Source organism: Urocitellus parryii, chromosome 2 (assembly GCF_045843805.1).
Source record: "Urocitellus parryii isolate mUroPar1 chromosome 2, mUroPar1.hap1, whole genome shotgun sequence".
NCBI classification, from domain to species: domain Eukaryota; kingdom Metazoa; phylum Chordata; class Mammalia; order Rodentia; family Sciuridae; genus Urocitellus; species Urocitellus parryii.
Window position 1 is genome coordinate 105898163 of NC_135532.1, and position 17706 is coordinate 105915868.

General features: G+C 37.5%; 1 protein-coding gene across 4 annotated transcripts in view; it reads left to right on the forward strand.

Moving 5' to 3' along the window:
• The window catches only part of Pls1 (plastin 1), a 116410-nt gene that overhangs the window by 55643 nt on the left and 43061 nt on the right, over positions 1-17706 (forward strand). For all 4 annotated transcript variants that reach the window (XM_026385062.2, XM_026385059.2, XM_026385061.2 and 1 more), the window contains exons 2-3: positions 11703-11807; positions 16346-16509. In XM_026385062.2, coding sequence (XP_026240847.1) covers positions 11738-11807; positions 16346-16509 — 234 coding nt within the window. In that variant the 5' untranslated portion in view covers positions 11703-11737. The remainder of the gene's footprint in view (positions 1-11702; positions 11808-16345; positions 16510-17706) is intronic.

The following is a 17706-nucleotide window of genomic DNA, read 5'->3' on the forward strand; positions in this document are numbered from 1 at the left end:
CAGCAAGATAGTTCCAGCTCCTTATGACCCATTGGCCCCTCCTCTTTCAGAGCATCTGACTTGGAAATAACCCCTGGTTAAGTTCAGGATGTGATGGGTATTGTGAAGGTGAGGTTGGGTTTAACTCAAGAGCCAGTGTTTTCTGCTTGCCCTCCAAGTGAACTAATCTTGATAGGAAATTAGAAACAGCATTTCCACCAAAGCTCTTTGGCCAAGTGCAGTAGCTTAGAATCAAAGCACTGATTCTGATTCAGAGAACTTGTCTGGCACACATGGTAATTAGTAATGATTCACATTGTTAAAGATCGGATTTTTACATAAAAAGATGGCTCTGCCTTCCCTTGGACAACCAGATCCAGCACCCCAGAAGCACAACAGTGGCTGCCCCTGTCAGAGCCCCTTCTTTACAGCCCCTGTGTGGGCTGAATCACACATTTGACTTTCCCTGCCTGGTCCCTGTTGGGTTGGAGGTGAGGGCTGGCGTCACAGACATCTCAGAGAAAGGATGAAGGTGAGAGTCAAATGGTGGGGGGGGGGCTCTCCCTTCACAGAGGACTTCAGCATTTTCATGGCCTGTCGGGTGGCAGTGTGCTGAGCTTGGGGCTGTTGGCATCACTGGTCTACATGTCCTCCAGAGAACTGATTTCTGCTCTGTTGATTGGAATTTCCTCAGCTTATAAATTAGCTACATTCCTTTCATGTTCAATTTAGAGAGGACTTGAAGTTTCAGGAAAGTTCTGGAGTCCGAGTCCTCCCTTTCCTTTCACACCTCCAGATGGTTCCAGTCTGAGTCTCCTGTGGACTTCTTTACTGTCATCCATAAATTCTAGTTTGTATAGTTTCCTATTTCTTAGCTAAGACAATTACTAATCTAAGTTCTACTAACAAAGATTTTCCAGTCATTTGGACAGGCGGCCGTGGAAGCAGTGTCGTATCACTAGGGGGTGTGACAGGCCCATCAGTGAACCCATGGGGTAGGGCTGAGGACACAGAGTGAGAGGCCAGCGGGGTGGAGGTGAGTGGAGGTTGACACATGACCCCCTGCCTAGGCCATCCTTTCAGTGCTTCCACACTTGCCTAGAAGTGTTGGGGTTTTGAGGCTGAACAGCACCTGTTTGCTGTTTGGAGTTAGCCAGGGACAATGGGGGAACTCCAGGGTAGGGGCCTTTTGAGAAGAGACAAGTTTTGTTTTTTTTTTTTTTCTTGACATTTGGGTGTAAGCACCCAGTGGCTCTGCACAGCCATCCATTCAGTTGAACAAGTCAAGACACATTCGAGCTTCTGCTTCGGTGTTTGAGTCCCATAGCTTTGATTTCAGTATGGCCTCTTGGGAAAGCTCTTCCTCTATGTCCTTCTGCACAGCCATTTTGGTCTGCTCCATGTCTGCCTGCACAGAATACCTGTGGACTCACCACAGTTTTGCATCTCCTATTTGGCCGATGCCTCCCTCTGATGAGCTGTGGAAGAGGGCCATAGTTTTGCCACAGCACGAACCCTTCACATAATAAATGATTTTCCAAGAACTTTCATTTATGTTCCGCGAGTCTTTGGTTTCTGTCTTGTTCTTGTTTTCCTGCCTTCCTTCACATGTTGCCATCTCATATGATACAGCTGCCTTGCTAGCCTAGAAATTTCCTACTCAAGGTCACTTATATGCTGAGGGACTACTGAAAGTGTGTACAGTGTATAAATAGACTCCTTTCAAATCCATATTTAAATAGGAAATTAGAGAATGAATCTGATTTTTCATCAGAGAAGTCATCATAGGATTTGTCAAATGCTTATCGGAATAAGCATTCTGGGAGTAGCATTCTAGAGGAAAATAATTCTTGTTGATCTTGAAATCTCCATGTTTAGCCCAGCCAAATAGTGTTTGTTGAATATGTGAATAAATTTAAACTCCCTTGCCAGGGAATGGCATATTGGGACTTTTAAGTAAAGGGATGTAAAAAGGTGCTGGTGGTAACTCTCAGCCACCAAATACCAAACCCAAGTCAGTGCCCAAGTGCACAGATATGCAGGAATGTGGTGACCAAGGTGGTGGCCTGTGTGGTGAGGCAGTGGGGAGAAGACGAGTTTTCTTTGTTCTCTACTTTGCCAGAAGATTTCTGTTTACAGGTCTAGTGTTTACACAAGAATATCAGAACTTAAAAGGTTCACATAGGAAAAAATTGAGGCTCTATTATTAATTCCTTTGTTAAGGGGTTAGAAAAAATTGACCCAAATTATTCTGATAGGGTTAGACAAAAATACCAGCAACAGTAAATAATATGCTAGGAAAGGGGAGGTACCTGGTATGAAATTGAGCAAACTATGCTGAGCACGTGTATGAATATATCAAGATGAATTCCATTTTTATGTATAATAAATACATACATAAGTATATTTTGAAAAAATAAATAGGGGCTGGGGCTGTAGCTTAGTGGCAGAATGCTTGCCTAGCATATGTGAGGCATTGGGTTTGATCCTCAGCACCATATAAAAATAAAATAAGGATATTAAAAAAAAATTGTCATGTGTATGAATTCATGTGTCTCAAGGAACGTTACTACTATGTATAATTATAACAGACTGATAAAAACATAAGATTGTGAATGCTATCAAACTAGCCTCTGTGCCTCTTGGTATATAGCATGGTAGGTGCTCAGAAAGTTGTTGACTAAATAATGAGTGGGTGGGAAAGTGAATAAAGAGAATTGGTTATGAAGGGATAGAAGCCCTTCCTTCAGCCTCTGGTCTGTTGATGACACATTCCCCATAAGCCACTGTTTTGCCTGGTCCTTTGTTGTCCACCTCTCTTCCTTCTCTGTGAAGAAAAACATCACTGTTAATGACTTTTACTAAATGTTCCCACATACACAACGTAAGGCCACTGGGAAGACAAAAAGAGCTATATATCCATTTTTTGCCTTCAAGGAGTAAAAAATGAAGTTAGGAAAGTGGGATGAGAGTAAAATAGTAAAATAAAACCATTACAAAGCAACACAGAATCAAGAATAAATTAATATCCTGGCGCCTGGTAGTGTGCACCTATAATCCCCCTGGCTCAGGAGACTGAAGCAGGAGGATTGCAAGTTCAAGGCCAGCCTCAGCAACATAGCAAGGACCTGTCTCAAAATAAAAATAATAATAATAAGAAAGGGGTTGGGGATGTGGCTCAGTGGTTAAGTACCCCTGGATTCAGTCCCCATACCTGTCCCCCCAAAAAGTTATATGTGAATTTAATAATACACGAGAGGTGAAGACACTGAGCAATGGAAAACAGAGGTGATCATGGATCATCTTACACCATTGTGGAGTTAAGGATACGCAGGGAGTGATGAGTGGCCCTTGTAAAGGCCAGAGTCCCATTTGTCAAACTGAGAGCAGGAGGCAGAGAGCTCATTATTACTCAGCAGTGTGGGGAGTAATACAGTGGCAAATACTTGGTAAGACTGAAGGAGAGAAGAGCCCCAACATCATCATCATTTTTTTATTTTAAAGGCAGGAGATGACCAGGCCTCCATTTAGGAGGATCACAAAAGAGATGGTTTGGAAACAAGTGTCACTTCACCCTGTTGTGTTGTACCTGGCACAGTTCTTCATAAGGGTGCCTAATTGATGCTCTCAAGGTCTCTAGAATTGTCCAGGCACTTAAATTATTTTGTTTGTTTGAGAATAGGTTTAGTATTTACAGCAATTACCTTTTAAAAATATTTTGGTATCTGACACATTCAGGCTGTTGGCAAGCAAATTAGTGACTTTTTAAGGAAAGGTTTATATAACATCTCTTTAGAGTGAATAAAAAAGTGAAGCCCAGTTCTAGTAAGGCTGTAGGATGCTTAGGAAAATTTGAATTCTATTTTATCTATTTAATACATTGTACCCTCTGTCCAAAGGAAAGATTGGCATGTAGAATAGGAAGCTAATATTCAACAAAGTAATCTCCCATTCATATTTATACTCAGCTAAATTTACTAAAGAAAGTCTGATTTAAAAATAACTGGTTGATAAGGAATATGAATGTTGGTTCATTGTAAATTGAATGATGCAGCTCCCTGTTGTGAAATGTGGTGGACAAAGGAAGGAGCTTGCTGGAAATACTATAGATAGATGAAAATATTTTCCAGGGTTTCCTTTAAACTAGAAAGAAACTCTTAAATTATGTTTCTTGGGTGCTTCCTTTTGTCACAGAGTGATTTACTCCAGAGGCCTTGCAACCTTCAACCTTGGAATGGAGAGCTGAAAATAGGAAATATTTCAGGAAAAGGGAAGGGCTGTAGTGGGAGATAGTAGAGAGAGTAATTTGCAAAGAAGGGGAGGAGGATCCAGGGCCCGGGTGAAATGCTACTCACCAGAAATGTCATCAAGACTTTCCCCATAAACACCAGGGATGAAATAAATACCACCTTTCTTCACATTCTTTTTTTTTTTTTTTTGAGGGGGGTGATTATGGGGATTGAACTCAGGGGTACTTGACCACTGAGCCACATCCCCAGCCCTATTTTGTATTTTTTTTTAGAGACAGGGTCTCACTGAGTTGCTTAGTGCCTCATTTTTTGCTGAGACTGGCTTTGAACTTGTGATCCTTCTGCCTCAGCCTCAGAGGATTATAGGCATGCACCACCATGCCCAGCTTTCTTTACATTCTTCAAAGAGACTTTATTTTGACCTCATCCTGCCTGAATGCTTCCAAGTCTTTATCAGGCACGTAGAATCTGCCTCTCAGCCTCAGGTGGAACAGAAGGCGGCTTGAAGAAAGCTCTTCCACCCTCAGCCCCTCATCCTCAGTGGCTGCCTGGAAAGCACCCCTGGCCTAACCGGTAGGTCCTGTCAAGTGGAGACTCTGTGGCACCTGCCCCCGGGGCAGTGGCCTTCCTAGCTTGTGTCCAGGCTTCCCGCTTTCCTTTATTCTTCTTTCTTCATCTAGAGGTGCCCTTTTCCTGCCCACCCCAACCCATTTCCAGCACACCCAACCGAAGTAGATGCATTAGCTTGTTTAGTCTTCTCCCCAAAGACAGAGGAAGCCACAGATTCCAGCCTGACTTTCTTTCCTGTACTGCAGGAACCCCAAGACAAGAGATTGTTGCTGCTTTAAATTAGAAGGAAAAAGAATAAATATAATATTTCAGTAAATTATTGTACCATAACAATATTAATGATTTACGTATTGGTCACTTTTTTGGTGTGTGTTATTTTTACTGAGTTTCTTATCTTTTCTTTCTTTTTGTGGTGCTGGAGATCAGACCCAGGGTCTCATGAATGTTAAGTGCAGGTCCTACCACTGAACTATGTCCCCAGACCCTGTGTGGTTTGTGCCTTTGATTTAAGAAGCATCCTTTTTCTTTTCTAAGAATATTTAAAAAAATATTTAGTTGTAGATGAACACAATACCTTTATTTTATTTATTTATTTGTATGTGGTGCTGAGGCTTGAACCCAGTGCCTCATATGTGCGAGGGAAGAGCTCTATCACTGACCTACAACCCCAGCCCCTAAGGATATTCTTTTAACATTATGAATTTTTTTAAAGCCCTGAAGAAAACAGAAACAATGTAACCAATATCCATGCACTAACTTCCCAGATTGAATAAACATTAAAATTTTGCCATAGTTTCTTTATATTTATCTTTTTTAAAAAAGTAATAAATCCATCCCCACCTCACCCCAAGCCCTGCTCCTTGCTTCCCTCTGGAGACAAGCACTGTTCTGAATTTGTGTCATTCTCAGATTTTAAGACTTAATATATATAAACAGCATCATAAGCAACATTTATAATATTTTGTGTTTTTATAATTTATAATAAATGACATGATGTAGGTATCCTTTAGAAGTTTTCTTTTTCCACTTAGCATATTTTTAGGAGACAGATGTTATTTATTTTACTGATGTCTAAATATTCTATTGATCAAATAGTAATGTAAATTTGATTGGAAGAGTTAACTCCAAGGGTTTATTGGTCATTTGTACTTTAGTATGAAGTAGTTGACAGTCCTTTCATTAAAACTCCCTGTGATGCTTACAATGAAAGAGCAGGGTGTTAAATAAACTACATGTAGAAATTAAGAATTTGGATACTGGAAACAGATTTGATTTTGGGGGGATGGTGTTGTTGGTGCTAGAGGTAGAATCCAGGATCTTGTATGTCCTAGGTAAGTCCTCTTCCTCTGAGCTGCATCCCTAGCGTGCCAGATTGATTTGGAATCTCTTGTTTTGTCTGCCTTCCTTGGGCAAGTTGCCTTATATCTGTAGGCCTCATGTTTGGATTTTGAAGGCTGCTGTTGCTCCTGTCAGTAGAACAGATTAAAAACAGAGAGAGGGCAGGAATTGCAGCTCAGTGGTAGACCACTTGCCTGGCATGTGCGAGGTCTTGGGTTTGATTATCAGCACCACATGTAAATGAATGAATAAAATAAAGGCCCATCAACGTCTGAAAAAAAAATACATGGAAGAAAAGATAGCCTTTAAAAAAATAAAGCTGTGTATGTGAGGAGTCAGCAAAATTCCAGGCCCACTGAAGACCCTCAGTAAATATTTGCCATTATTTTTATATTAATAAGCAAGCTCTTATTTCCCAGAGTATAAATATGTAATGTAAATTATTGTATGATTATGTAAATAAAGACATAATTATATGATGATATCAAATTATATTTTGGGGGCCTGCGTTCTGGCCCTAATAAGGGATGAAGGGAATTTTGTAGGGTGGATGAGGGGAAAAGCTAGCTGAGCTGAGTCAGAGGGTTGCTTGAGAACTCTAGAGAATTTGAAATGACCTGGGTTAGGGCCACTGTGGAAGGAGGGAAAATAGAAGAGTTAGGAAGCCCAAGAGATACTGGTGGGTGCCTATGGAGACAGCTTTGGTTTTTCACCATTGGGAGCATTGATCAAAGATAAAAAAAAAAAAATCCCATTGGTCCTGTGGCCATTTAGGGCTGTTCTTGAACCTCTTTTCCCTGAAATTACTGTAGGGAGGGCTATAGGCCCTGCTAGTCATGAAGGACTGCTTCCACTAACTTTGGTAAAGCTTTAAGTGGCTCAAGAAAGTTAGAAATTTGAGGGAGGATAAAAGACCAGAGTCAGTTTCATCTAAATTGAAATTTTCTTTTTTGGCATGTGCTTTCTTTACATTTCAGTAGATATTTGGTTGTGTCAAGGCATACTTGAGGATTAGGAAAGAAAAAAAAAGGCTTTAATTGGTGAAAGAATGTTTAATTTAAAATGCTTTTGCTTAAAAAAGTGGGAGAGGAAAGCAGTTCTGGAATTATTGAAGAAATACAGGGAATATGTCAAAATCCATGGGAAATGTGTCTATATAAAGAATTCAGCTTACCCTCCTCATCCGTGGGTATCTTGTCAGAGATCCTAGTGACTTCTGGACTGCATCTTTCAGAGCAGACTTTTGTAGCTAAGCTCTTCTGAGCTGTCTGGCGCATCTATGTATATATATGCCTCAAGCTAGGTGTTTGGATACTAAGTGACAAGTTCTTCATATCTAAAATTGCAAAGCAAATACCAGCAACTGTTCTAGAGTGTTTCACAGTCCATAAGTTATACTTGCTTGATAGATGAGTTGATCTAACTAAAATTTACCCCCCACCCTTTACAAAAGCCATTTTGTTTTAAAATGCAAGGTCTTATTTCCCCAAGTATAAATATATAATGTAAATTATTGTATGATTATTGAAATAAATAAATATGCATTTCTCTGGCTTGATATCAGATTCCATTTGGGAGGCCTCCATCCCGGTCTAGGGGCAAGAGTGATAGTTGGGTTCTCAGCTCAGCTGGGAGACTCATTTCCTTCCTTCCTCTGTTACTTACTTGGAGACCTCGAGAAAGTTATGCCTCCCATGATTGTGTCTTTCTTAATTGTCAGAATGGGGACAGGACCTAGCTTATAGAGTGGTGAGGATTAAGTGAGAATATACACTAAGCAATTAAGACAGTATATGGTGGGGCTGGGGATGTGGCTTAAGCGGTAGCTCTCTCACCTGGCATGCTTGCGACCCGGGTTCGATCCTCAGCACCACATACAAACAAAGATGTTGTGTCCGCCAATAACTAAAAAATAAATATTAAAAAAATTCTCTCTCTCTCTCTCTCTTTTTCAACAGTATGTGGCTCATGAACTATCCAGGTGCAGTACTAATAAGAAAAATATGGGTTACTAGTTATTGTGTCATTGGGCTTTTCTTCTAAAATTTTGCATACCAGTTTAAAAATATATTTGATGGAATTTTTTTTCATACATATTTTTTTAAAGTGTGCTATTTTATTATAGCAAAAACTTTTTTTTTTAAATGAAAAACACCATAGCAAGCCTGGGGATCATGTAACTAGAATAGCCTTTTGTGCACCAAAAAACTCCTGTATTTTCTTAGCCAATATGATATTCAATAAGTTTATTGTGCTATGTAAAAAATGCTCACTAAGCTATACCATATGCCGCAGCTTTTTAAAGAATCCTAACATCATCACAATTTTGTAAAAAAAAAAAAAAGAAATAGAAAAATATTGATACAGCATATTAATACATGATTCTATTATTGTGAAAAAAGACAGTATAGTATTAACAACTTTACTACCAAGTCTTCATGCCTTTGTAGATATGAATTATTTTAGTATTTGGTATTGTACATTGTAAGGAGATATGGGTGTGTTTATTGAAAACTAACGCAGATAATAGGTATTTTATGTAGAATTTATCATTATCAGTATTTAATAATGTGTACCTTCAGATCATTAACATTTATTTTATTTAGTGTTTTACAATTGCCTTTATTGTTTTTTAGCTATCTTTTGGTCTTTGTAGGCTTATGGTCTAAAAAAAAAAATACATGATGGAAAAGAAAGTTCTTTTTCCAGTCTGACTCCAATTCTCCATTTCCTCTAGAGAATCAGTGCCTGTCAGCATTTTCTTGAATCCTTTCAGAAATATTTTTTAATACCTTTATTTCACTTATTTATTTTTATGTGGTGCTGAGGATCACACCCAGGGTCTTGCACGTGTGAAGCGAGAGCTCTACCACTGAGCCACAACCCCAGCCCCATCAGAAATATTTTATAAACATGCAGTAGATACCACTTCCCTCCCACTCCTCTCCATACTTACTTTTCTTTATTGGAATTGAACTCAGAGGGTTTCATCAAGCTATATCCCCACCCTTGAAAGATTTTTTAAAATTTTGAGATAGGGTCTTGCTAAGTTTCTCAGGCTGGCCTGAAATCTGCCATCCTCCTGCCTTAGCCTCCCGAATTGCTAGGATCACAGGTGTGCACCATCACATCTGACTTCAAGAGTATATCTTGAAGGGCTGGAACTGTAGCTCAGCAGTAGAGCACTTGCCCAGTATGTGTGAGGCACTGGGCTTGATTCTTAGCAACACATAAAAATAAACAAATACAGGCATTCTGTCTATCTACAACTACAAAATGATAAATAAATAAATAAATAAAAGAGCTTCTCTTGAAGATCATTTTGTATTTTCTCATTTGTGTCATTTATATGCTAAAAATAAAAAGCATAACACTGTATGGGCAAATTGCTTTTTTAAAAAAAATTTAGTTGTAGATACACACAATATTTTTATGTGGTGCTGAGGTTTGAACCCAGTGCCTCACACATGTGAGGCAAGTGCTCTACCACTGAGCCATAATCCCAGCCTAGCAAATTGCTTTATGATTAAGTTTATATGCTATTTTTGCCTTATTATGGGAGAACAAAAATATTTTATATAATTATCAGATGATGTAAATATCAATAGGCATGGCTAAATAATAGAACCTCATCTTATTTTTGATCATTTCAAATGCAAAGTCAACACAAGGACTGTTAATTTGCAGCCTTCGGTGCAGGATAGATACTAAAATTGGACCACTATTTTTAAAACGTGAAGCAAGAGATAGAAACAATTTTGAATAGTGGAAAGGACATATAAGATGACCTAGACCAAAAAGATTCAGAGTCAGCCACAACAGGAATCACATTTTTCAGTCCTGGGGAATTATGCTCAGAAAGCCTACTGAGGCTATTTAATTACGTTCAATATAAAATAACTATGTCTATAAATAGTTTTAACTACAGAAAACCTAAGAGTGAGAATTCAATAAAATGAGTAATGCTAAGATGTAAGGGAGTAAAATCCCTTTTTCCCTCTTCACTCATTTGAAGTCTTCTAATTTTTAAAAATTAGTGTAAAATTAAGTAGTGGGCAATGGAATATTTTTTTAAAAATTTAATTGTACATTAAATTAGAACCAGAACCCCCTTTTAAAAGATAGAAATTTATTATTTTGAAAGAACACCTAAATTTTAAACAAGTTGGTGTACAGATCCTAAATGACAAGTGAATTCTATTGTTTGAGAGGTCTGAGAGTAATTTAATATGATTTAAAAATAATCAGTGATAAATTTCAGTGAATAGATTATTTAAGAAATTGATGTGCTTCCCTTAAAATTTTAGGGATATCAAGCCTTTTATATAAATATAGTTAAAAGTATGTAAGATTTCCTACAGCTTTGAGCCCTGCCGTCTTACAAAGCACAAATTTTCATTTATTTTCTGAAGTACCTATCAATCTGATATAACTGGTATACACAAGAGGAATGCCATGTAATTTGTGCTCATCTTTAGCTTTACTCTGAATATACAAGCCACTAAATAATTTAAAAAGTGAGTTGCACTGCTACTTAGCAGAAGTCTTAAGAATGTAATTCTACTTTTAGATAATTATTATAAAGAAAACATGGATATGAGCAAAGATTTTTCTACAAGGGTGTTCATTGAAGTATTATAACAAAAATGGGAAGCAATGCATATACCCTGAAACAAAGAGATTTATCAAATTAATTACGATATAGTATATATGACCATTAAATATCATATTGATAATATGAAAACAAACTGATAATGTGTCTGTCCACACCTATAAAAAAGGTTTTAAGATAGTGTGCTCACATTTTTCACCCCTTAGCAAAGGTACACATGGCTTGGAAAGTAAACCAGAAAGAAAGATAGCAGAAAGATATTAGGTTATATTTCTTGATAGTAGAATTATGAGGCTTTAAATGTTCAGTTTGGGGCATTTGTTAGCAATTACTCTCTATGAGGAACACCACCTTCTTACTTTCTTACAGCCTCATATTACAGATTTTTTTTCCCCTCTGAGTTTGTCTTGCCTGCTCAGTAAGAAGGGCCCCGCTGCCCTGGGAAAGGCCTAACACAGGGAAGGCAAAAGGATGTGGCAGAGTCTGGATTATTTTAAAGCTAAACATTTCAAACCACAAACACCAGCCCTAGGGGAACAGACTTGAACTTCCTTTACCCTTTTTGTGGACATTATTCATTTCTTCACAGCTTCCTTTCTGATCTCTTCCTTTACATTTATAAATGTTATACTTTTCTCAAACTTGAAATGCTGATTTTGCTGAATTAGTAGGATAAAATGTAAATGAAAATTATAGAGGCTATCTAGAAACGTTTGTACCCTGTGAAAGCAGAGGGTGTGAAGAATGTGCGTCCCTATTTGTGTCTAGGTTACTGTATGCAGGCCTGTCTGGGAAGGGGTTGCTGGGAGACCTACCTGCTCCCTTGGTTCCTTGTCAGCCAGACCTTATGGATGATTTCTTATACCCTCCCTTCTTGTGTCCTCCCTCTGTACCTTATATTGCTTAAATGCTTCCAAAGGGCTAATGTTCTTTTCATTATTTGCTTTTTCTAGATAAAAAGTCCTGAAGTAGTCTTTCCTGTCCAAAGATGGAAAATAGTACCACTACCATCTCTCGGGAGGAGCTTGAAGAACTGCAAGAAGCATTTAATAAAATAGGTATGCTTGAGGAAGAGGAAATGTGCTATGACTGTTCTGCCTGATGTCAGATTTCAGTAGCAGAACAGTACGTTTTATTTCTTCTGTTTTCACTAGTGATCCTCAGGTTTATTCCTTTTCCCCCACTCCCACTCTATCTAGGTTTCACTGGATTCTTTCATTCTGAGAGATAAAATAAAGACTGGCTTGAATTTCTAGATGAAATGGACTTTGAATTCTTAGATCACTTCTTTGCATAGCATAATCTAGGTTAATGAATGACAGTGTAACTGAATATGCTTAACGGGTATCCTCATTACAGTGAAAAAAACATAGAAACACTTCCTTGTGTATAAGCTGAACTCTGTCCTTCACGTCTTTGTCACTAGCAGTAGTGACACTTCTTGACTGCATGCAGCATGTTTGGAAAATCTAGTGTTGTTTTTAAAGGTCATGTGCCTTATTTTCCTTCTCACGCATAATTTAAAAAATTTTAGTATTGTTTTTAAAGGCTGTATGTCTTGTTTTTCTTCTTTTGCTTTTTAAAAAGCCACTGTTTTGTCTTTATGACATGGACATCTTGACAGCTTTTTATTTTTATTTTTTTAAAAAATACATTTTTATTTGTAGATGACAGAGTGCCTTTATTTTATTTATTTATTTTTATGTGGTGCTGAGGATTGAACGCAGCTCCTCACATGTGCGAGGGAATTGCTCTACCACTGAGCCACAACCCCAGCCCAACAGCTTTGTATTTTTCTTCCCCAATTTTTCTTCATACTTGGTTGGATCTCAATACTTCTGCATTTTCTTCTTAGATAACTTTTGGTAAACAAAGAGTACAACATAAATACCATTTTTTTGCCTTAGTCTACAAATACATGCAAAAGAAAGTTGAGCACCATGAATAGACTTTGGGATAGAGATGCCATCTCTGCCCCCTCCCCAACAGACATTTTCCCTTAGACAATGAAGCACTCCAGGAAAATCCCGAGTCAGAGGGTACACCAGGGAGAATACAATGATCCCAGTTAGTCTTGCTCCTAGATTTCTCATCAACGTAGTGAGTAATGACTAAAATTAATGTAGGTGAAATGCAATGCAGGATGAATTTTAGAAAGCAATACAAAGAAAAGAGATTTTATTTTAATAAGCAAAGTTTTTTTAAAAATAAAAAGTAAAGCCTCATGATTTACAAATCATTACTGTGAAATAAAGCAAATTCTATAATTCTCTGGGCTCTTCTCCTTCTTCCTGGGGATGGCATATTTGTCATTAGCACACTGCATAAATAGGTTATGATTCCTAGAAAATTATTAATAAGTTTTATGCAGTATTGTATAAATGCCCAGAATCATTTCAAGACACAAAGTGGGCAGTTATTGAAAAGTTCTGTTTATTGCAGGTACTGAAACAGAAAAGATAATAAACATGCATCTCCTAGCTTGGTATTCCAGTTATTTTATAGGTATAAATAAAAGAGCTACCTAGGTCTTAGTGAAATGAATGAATTAGTAATCTATGTTCTTTCTTTAACACACCAACTTAACCTTTATGACTCATGGACATATAATCTTACAATATTTATTTAATAATATTTTGAATAAGCAGTTCACTAATGGAATAACTCTGACAGCAGAGTGTTTTGTTCTGTGTGAGGGAGCTGCCAACACTAGAAGAATATGTATTTGCTGACTTTATTTACAAGGTAAACTGTGACTCATGTACTCAGCAAGCCCTTGCTAACTTGTACATTACGAGTTCTTTCAGATACAGAGGGACACACCCATCCAACCTTATTAGATGGAGGATTTGGGGACCACTGGAAAAAGTGGGGAGTTAAAATATTTCTAAGTCTTGTTTCTTTTGTTTTCTTTTTACATTCATGGTAAAATAAATGTAATCAAAGTTACCACTCTATTTGTAGTGTATAGTTTAGTGGCATTAAGTATATTCACGTTGTTTTGTATATGACATCACCATCCTTTTCTGAAACTCTTTTCATCTTCCCATGCTAAAACTCTAGAACTAGTAAATAATAATTCCCCATTTTATTCTCCCTTAGTCCCTGGTAAATAATATTCTTTCTGGCTGGATGAATTTTACTGCCCTGGGTACTTCTTCTAAGTGGAATCATATAATATTTGTCTTTTTGTGACTGGCTTATTTCACTTACCCTGATGTCTTCCAGGTTCATCGATATAGTGTGTATCAGAATTTCCTACCTTTTTATGCCTCAAAAGTATTTCATCATGTATATCTATATATAACTTTTTCTTATCCATTCATTGATGGCCATTTGGTTTGGGTCTATGTTTTGGCTATGGTGAATAGTGCTGCTGTGAACACAGTTATTCAGATATCTATGTGAATCCCTGCTTCCAAGGCTCTTGAGTTATACCCAGAAGTAGAACGGTTGGACCATATGAAAATTCTATATTTAATTTTTTTGGGAAATATCATATTATTTTCCATAGTGGTTTCACCATTTTATATTCCCACCAGCAGTGTCCAAGTGTTCTAATTTCTTCATATCCTCACCTACACTTGTTTTTTATTGTTGTTCTTATTGGTGGCAGTGGTATTATATTTTATCTTATAACAGCTACTCTCAGGGATGTGAAGTGGAATTTCATTGTGGTTTGTGCTCATATTTCCCTAAGAATTAGCAATGTTGAACATATTTTCATGTGCTTATTGGCCATTTGTTTGTTTGTTTCTTTTTTGGGGGGGGTACCTTGGATTGAACTCAGGGGTACTTGGTCACTGAGCCACATCCCCAGCCCTATTTTGTACTTTATTTAGAGACATGGTCTCAATTAGTTGCTTTGCTGAGGTTGGCTTTGAACTTGTGATCCCCCTGCCTCAGCCTCCTGAGCTGTTGGGATTACAGGTATGCACCACTGTGCCTGGCTATATTTGCTTATTTTTGAATCGGGTTGTTTGCTGTTGTTGTTACTTGGAAGAAAGTCTTGTTTCTTTTAAAGTCATGATCTTATGGTTAAATAACCATAAGATAAGGTAAGTCATGTTCTTAGTAAATAATTTGGCACAGAATATGTGCTTACTAAATGGTATCTATTAGTTCTTGTAATATCACACCAAAACTGCAGAAGCTGTAGGGATGGAGCTGGCATTTGAGCACCCAGACTTGTCCATTTTCAAAGCTGTGTGTCCTTACTGTTCATTTTAGTTCAGCATGATTGTTGGCAGGTAAATAACTTCTTCAATCTTTTTTTATTTTCCAATATTTCCCTCTATACTGCTGGGATAGCAATAAGTCAATGTGGTCTATTTATAAACTTCAGAATTATGGGAAGCAGTTCTGAACTCCTGCTGTACTAATAATGAAGTTTTGCTTCTAAATTCAAAGAAAGCAGCATTATTACAATACCAAGCAATTCAGCTTCCTAGCTGCCTTGGGATTATAGCACTATATTTGTTACTGGTGGTTCTAGTTTAGTTCATCATTCTGAGGAGTATTCTAAAACTCTCATATTTGAGTTTTAAAGATAAGTACTTGGCCATATCATTAATTCAGTTACAGTGATGAGAGCTCTTTTACTGGGAAGAAAAAAAATATGGGTAACAAAGTAGCTATTGCCAGATGAACAAAGAGGGCCTGTACAAGGTGGACCCAGGCAACAAGCAAAACAGTCCATAGCTCTGTTGCCAACTCTGGATATAAGTGTTTTGTGTTGCCTTTGTTCTGAATCAAGAAGTACTCTCCAGTCCTTAGGAAAACACAGGAAAGAGTGATAATGTGAAAACACCTGGAAACCTGCTTCCAAAGCCCAAATATAGGTGTGAAATATCTTGACAACCCGATCTCATAGTGACATCAGACATGATTCAGCATACATAATGGTATCATAAATACATAATGAAGACCCAGTGAATTATTGACAAATGAAATGAACTGCCACCAAGTGAAATGTAAAACAAAAATACTTGAGGTATATTTTATATAATGTACCTATTTTATGTGCGTTGTGGGGCCAGCAGATTCATTTTGTAAATTCCATTAAGTTAAAGTCTGGATGGGTGTTCCCTCTTGGTCACGCTGATATATATATTAGATATATATGTATATATATTAGATATGTATATATATTAGATATATATGTATATATATTAGATATCTGAGACTTCCCAGCTTATTTCTATGAAATTTAGTCATGTTTTAAACTGAGTTTCCCATCTAGGCACTGTCTATACCATACACTTAATTTTTTTTTTAATATTTATTTCTTAGTTTTTGGCGGACACAACATCTTTGTTTGTATGTGGTGCTGAGGATCGAACCCGGGCCGCACGCATGCCAGGCGAGCGCTACCGCTTGAGCCACATCCCCAGCCCCCATACACTTAAAATACATGTAGGGAACCTGGTTCTATACAGATGAACCTCATTTAAATGTGAGTGTTTTGATACCCTGTACAGTTCAGGTGCAACTATATGGGTATGTATGTATACCTGTGAATCCTCCAAGTGGCTTTCTGAATATTCATCTTCAGCAGCACAAGTGATATTTGACATCTCTAAATATATCTTTGCAGATATTGATAACAGTGGGTATGTTAGTGACTATGAACTTCAGGACCTATTTAAGGAAGCAAGCCTTCCTCTTCCTGGCTACAAGGTACGCGAGATTGTGGAGAAAATTCTAGCAGTTACTGACAACAACAAAGATGGCAAAATCACTTTTGAAGAGTTTGTGTCAGTAAGTAATCTAATTCTTTCCTAGTTACTATTCATTTTACTTCAAGCAGAATTTTAATAATGTCATTGCTAGCTTTAGTTAGATCTAGCATAGAGGCCAGAAAACCTAACATTTTTAAATGATGGTAACACTACTAATAATTATTATTGTAAAAATAATTTTCATAAAAAATTCAAAAAGCAAAGGAAAAGGGGCTGGGGCTGTAGCTTGGTAGTAGAGCACTTGATTACCATGTGTGAGGCACTGGGTTCAATTCTCAGCACGGTGCATAAATAAAATGAAGGTCTGTCAACAACTAAAAAAAAAAAAAAAAGGAAAATATCATTGAATGGAAGTCAGGTTTAGTAGTAGTTCATGTCCTACAATAACTATATTGAATTATTTTTTATTATCCATGAATATAATTGAATAAATACTTATGAAATATAATGATCTGTTTTTGCATTCCTCATTTGAGCTCTTGGCACTGTGAATAATGGGATGAGCAAAAAGAGACATGGTCCTTGCTTTCATGGAGTTTACATGTGGTTGGGAATGCAGAATATCACATAACTAGATAAATGATATCAACTATGATAATTGCTATGAACAGTGTGGTGCATTTTCCATGAGAGTTTGTAAGTAGAAGGAATTGAACTTTGAGGGGAGGCTGGAAAACTCAGGGTCTCAGGAAAGGTATCCCTGTGAAGACCCAGCTGAGATCTGAAGAAAGATGTTAAATAGAAAAAGGCTGTTGGGAGGTAGAGGTGACCACATGTGCACAGGCTCTGTGGTTACTCTTAAGCAATTGAAAAAAGGGATAGTATGCTGCAGCTGAGGTAGTATGGATAAGGATCATAGTTGGAAAACTCAGATCAGGTCATGACAGCTCTTAATATATCCTGGCAGATATTGATAACAGTGGGTATGTTAGTGACTATGAACTTCAGGATCTATTTAAGGAAACAAAACGTCCTTGTAGGATATTGGTTTTTATCCTAACAACAGGAAATTAAGGGAAGGAAGAGTATGAGGTGACATGATTAGATTTGCATTAACAACAGCAAATCACTGGCTGCTACATGGAGAAATGTCAGCCTCTTCAATCTCTGAATTGTCCAATAAGAGAGATGAAGAGAGGGTGTTTCTATAAGCCTGTTATTTCCTGCAATAGCTGACATGTTTACTTTAACATGTATTCATTTGGATTATTTAGGT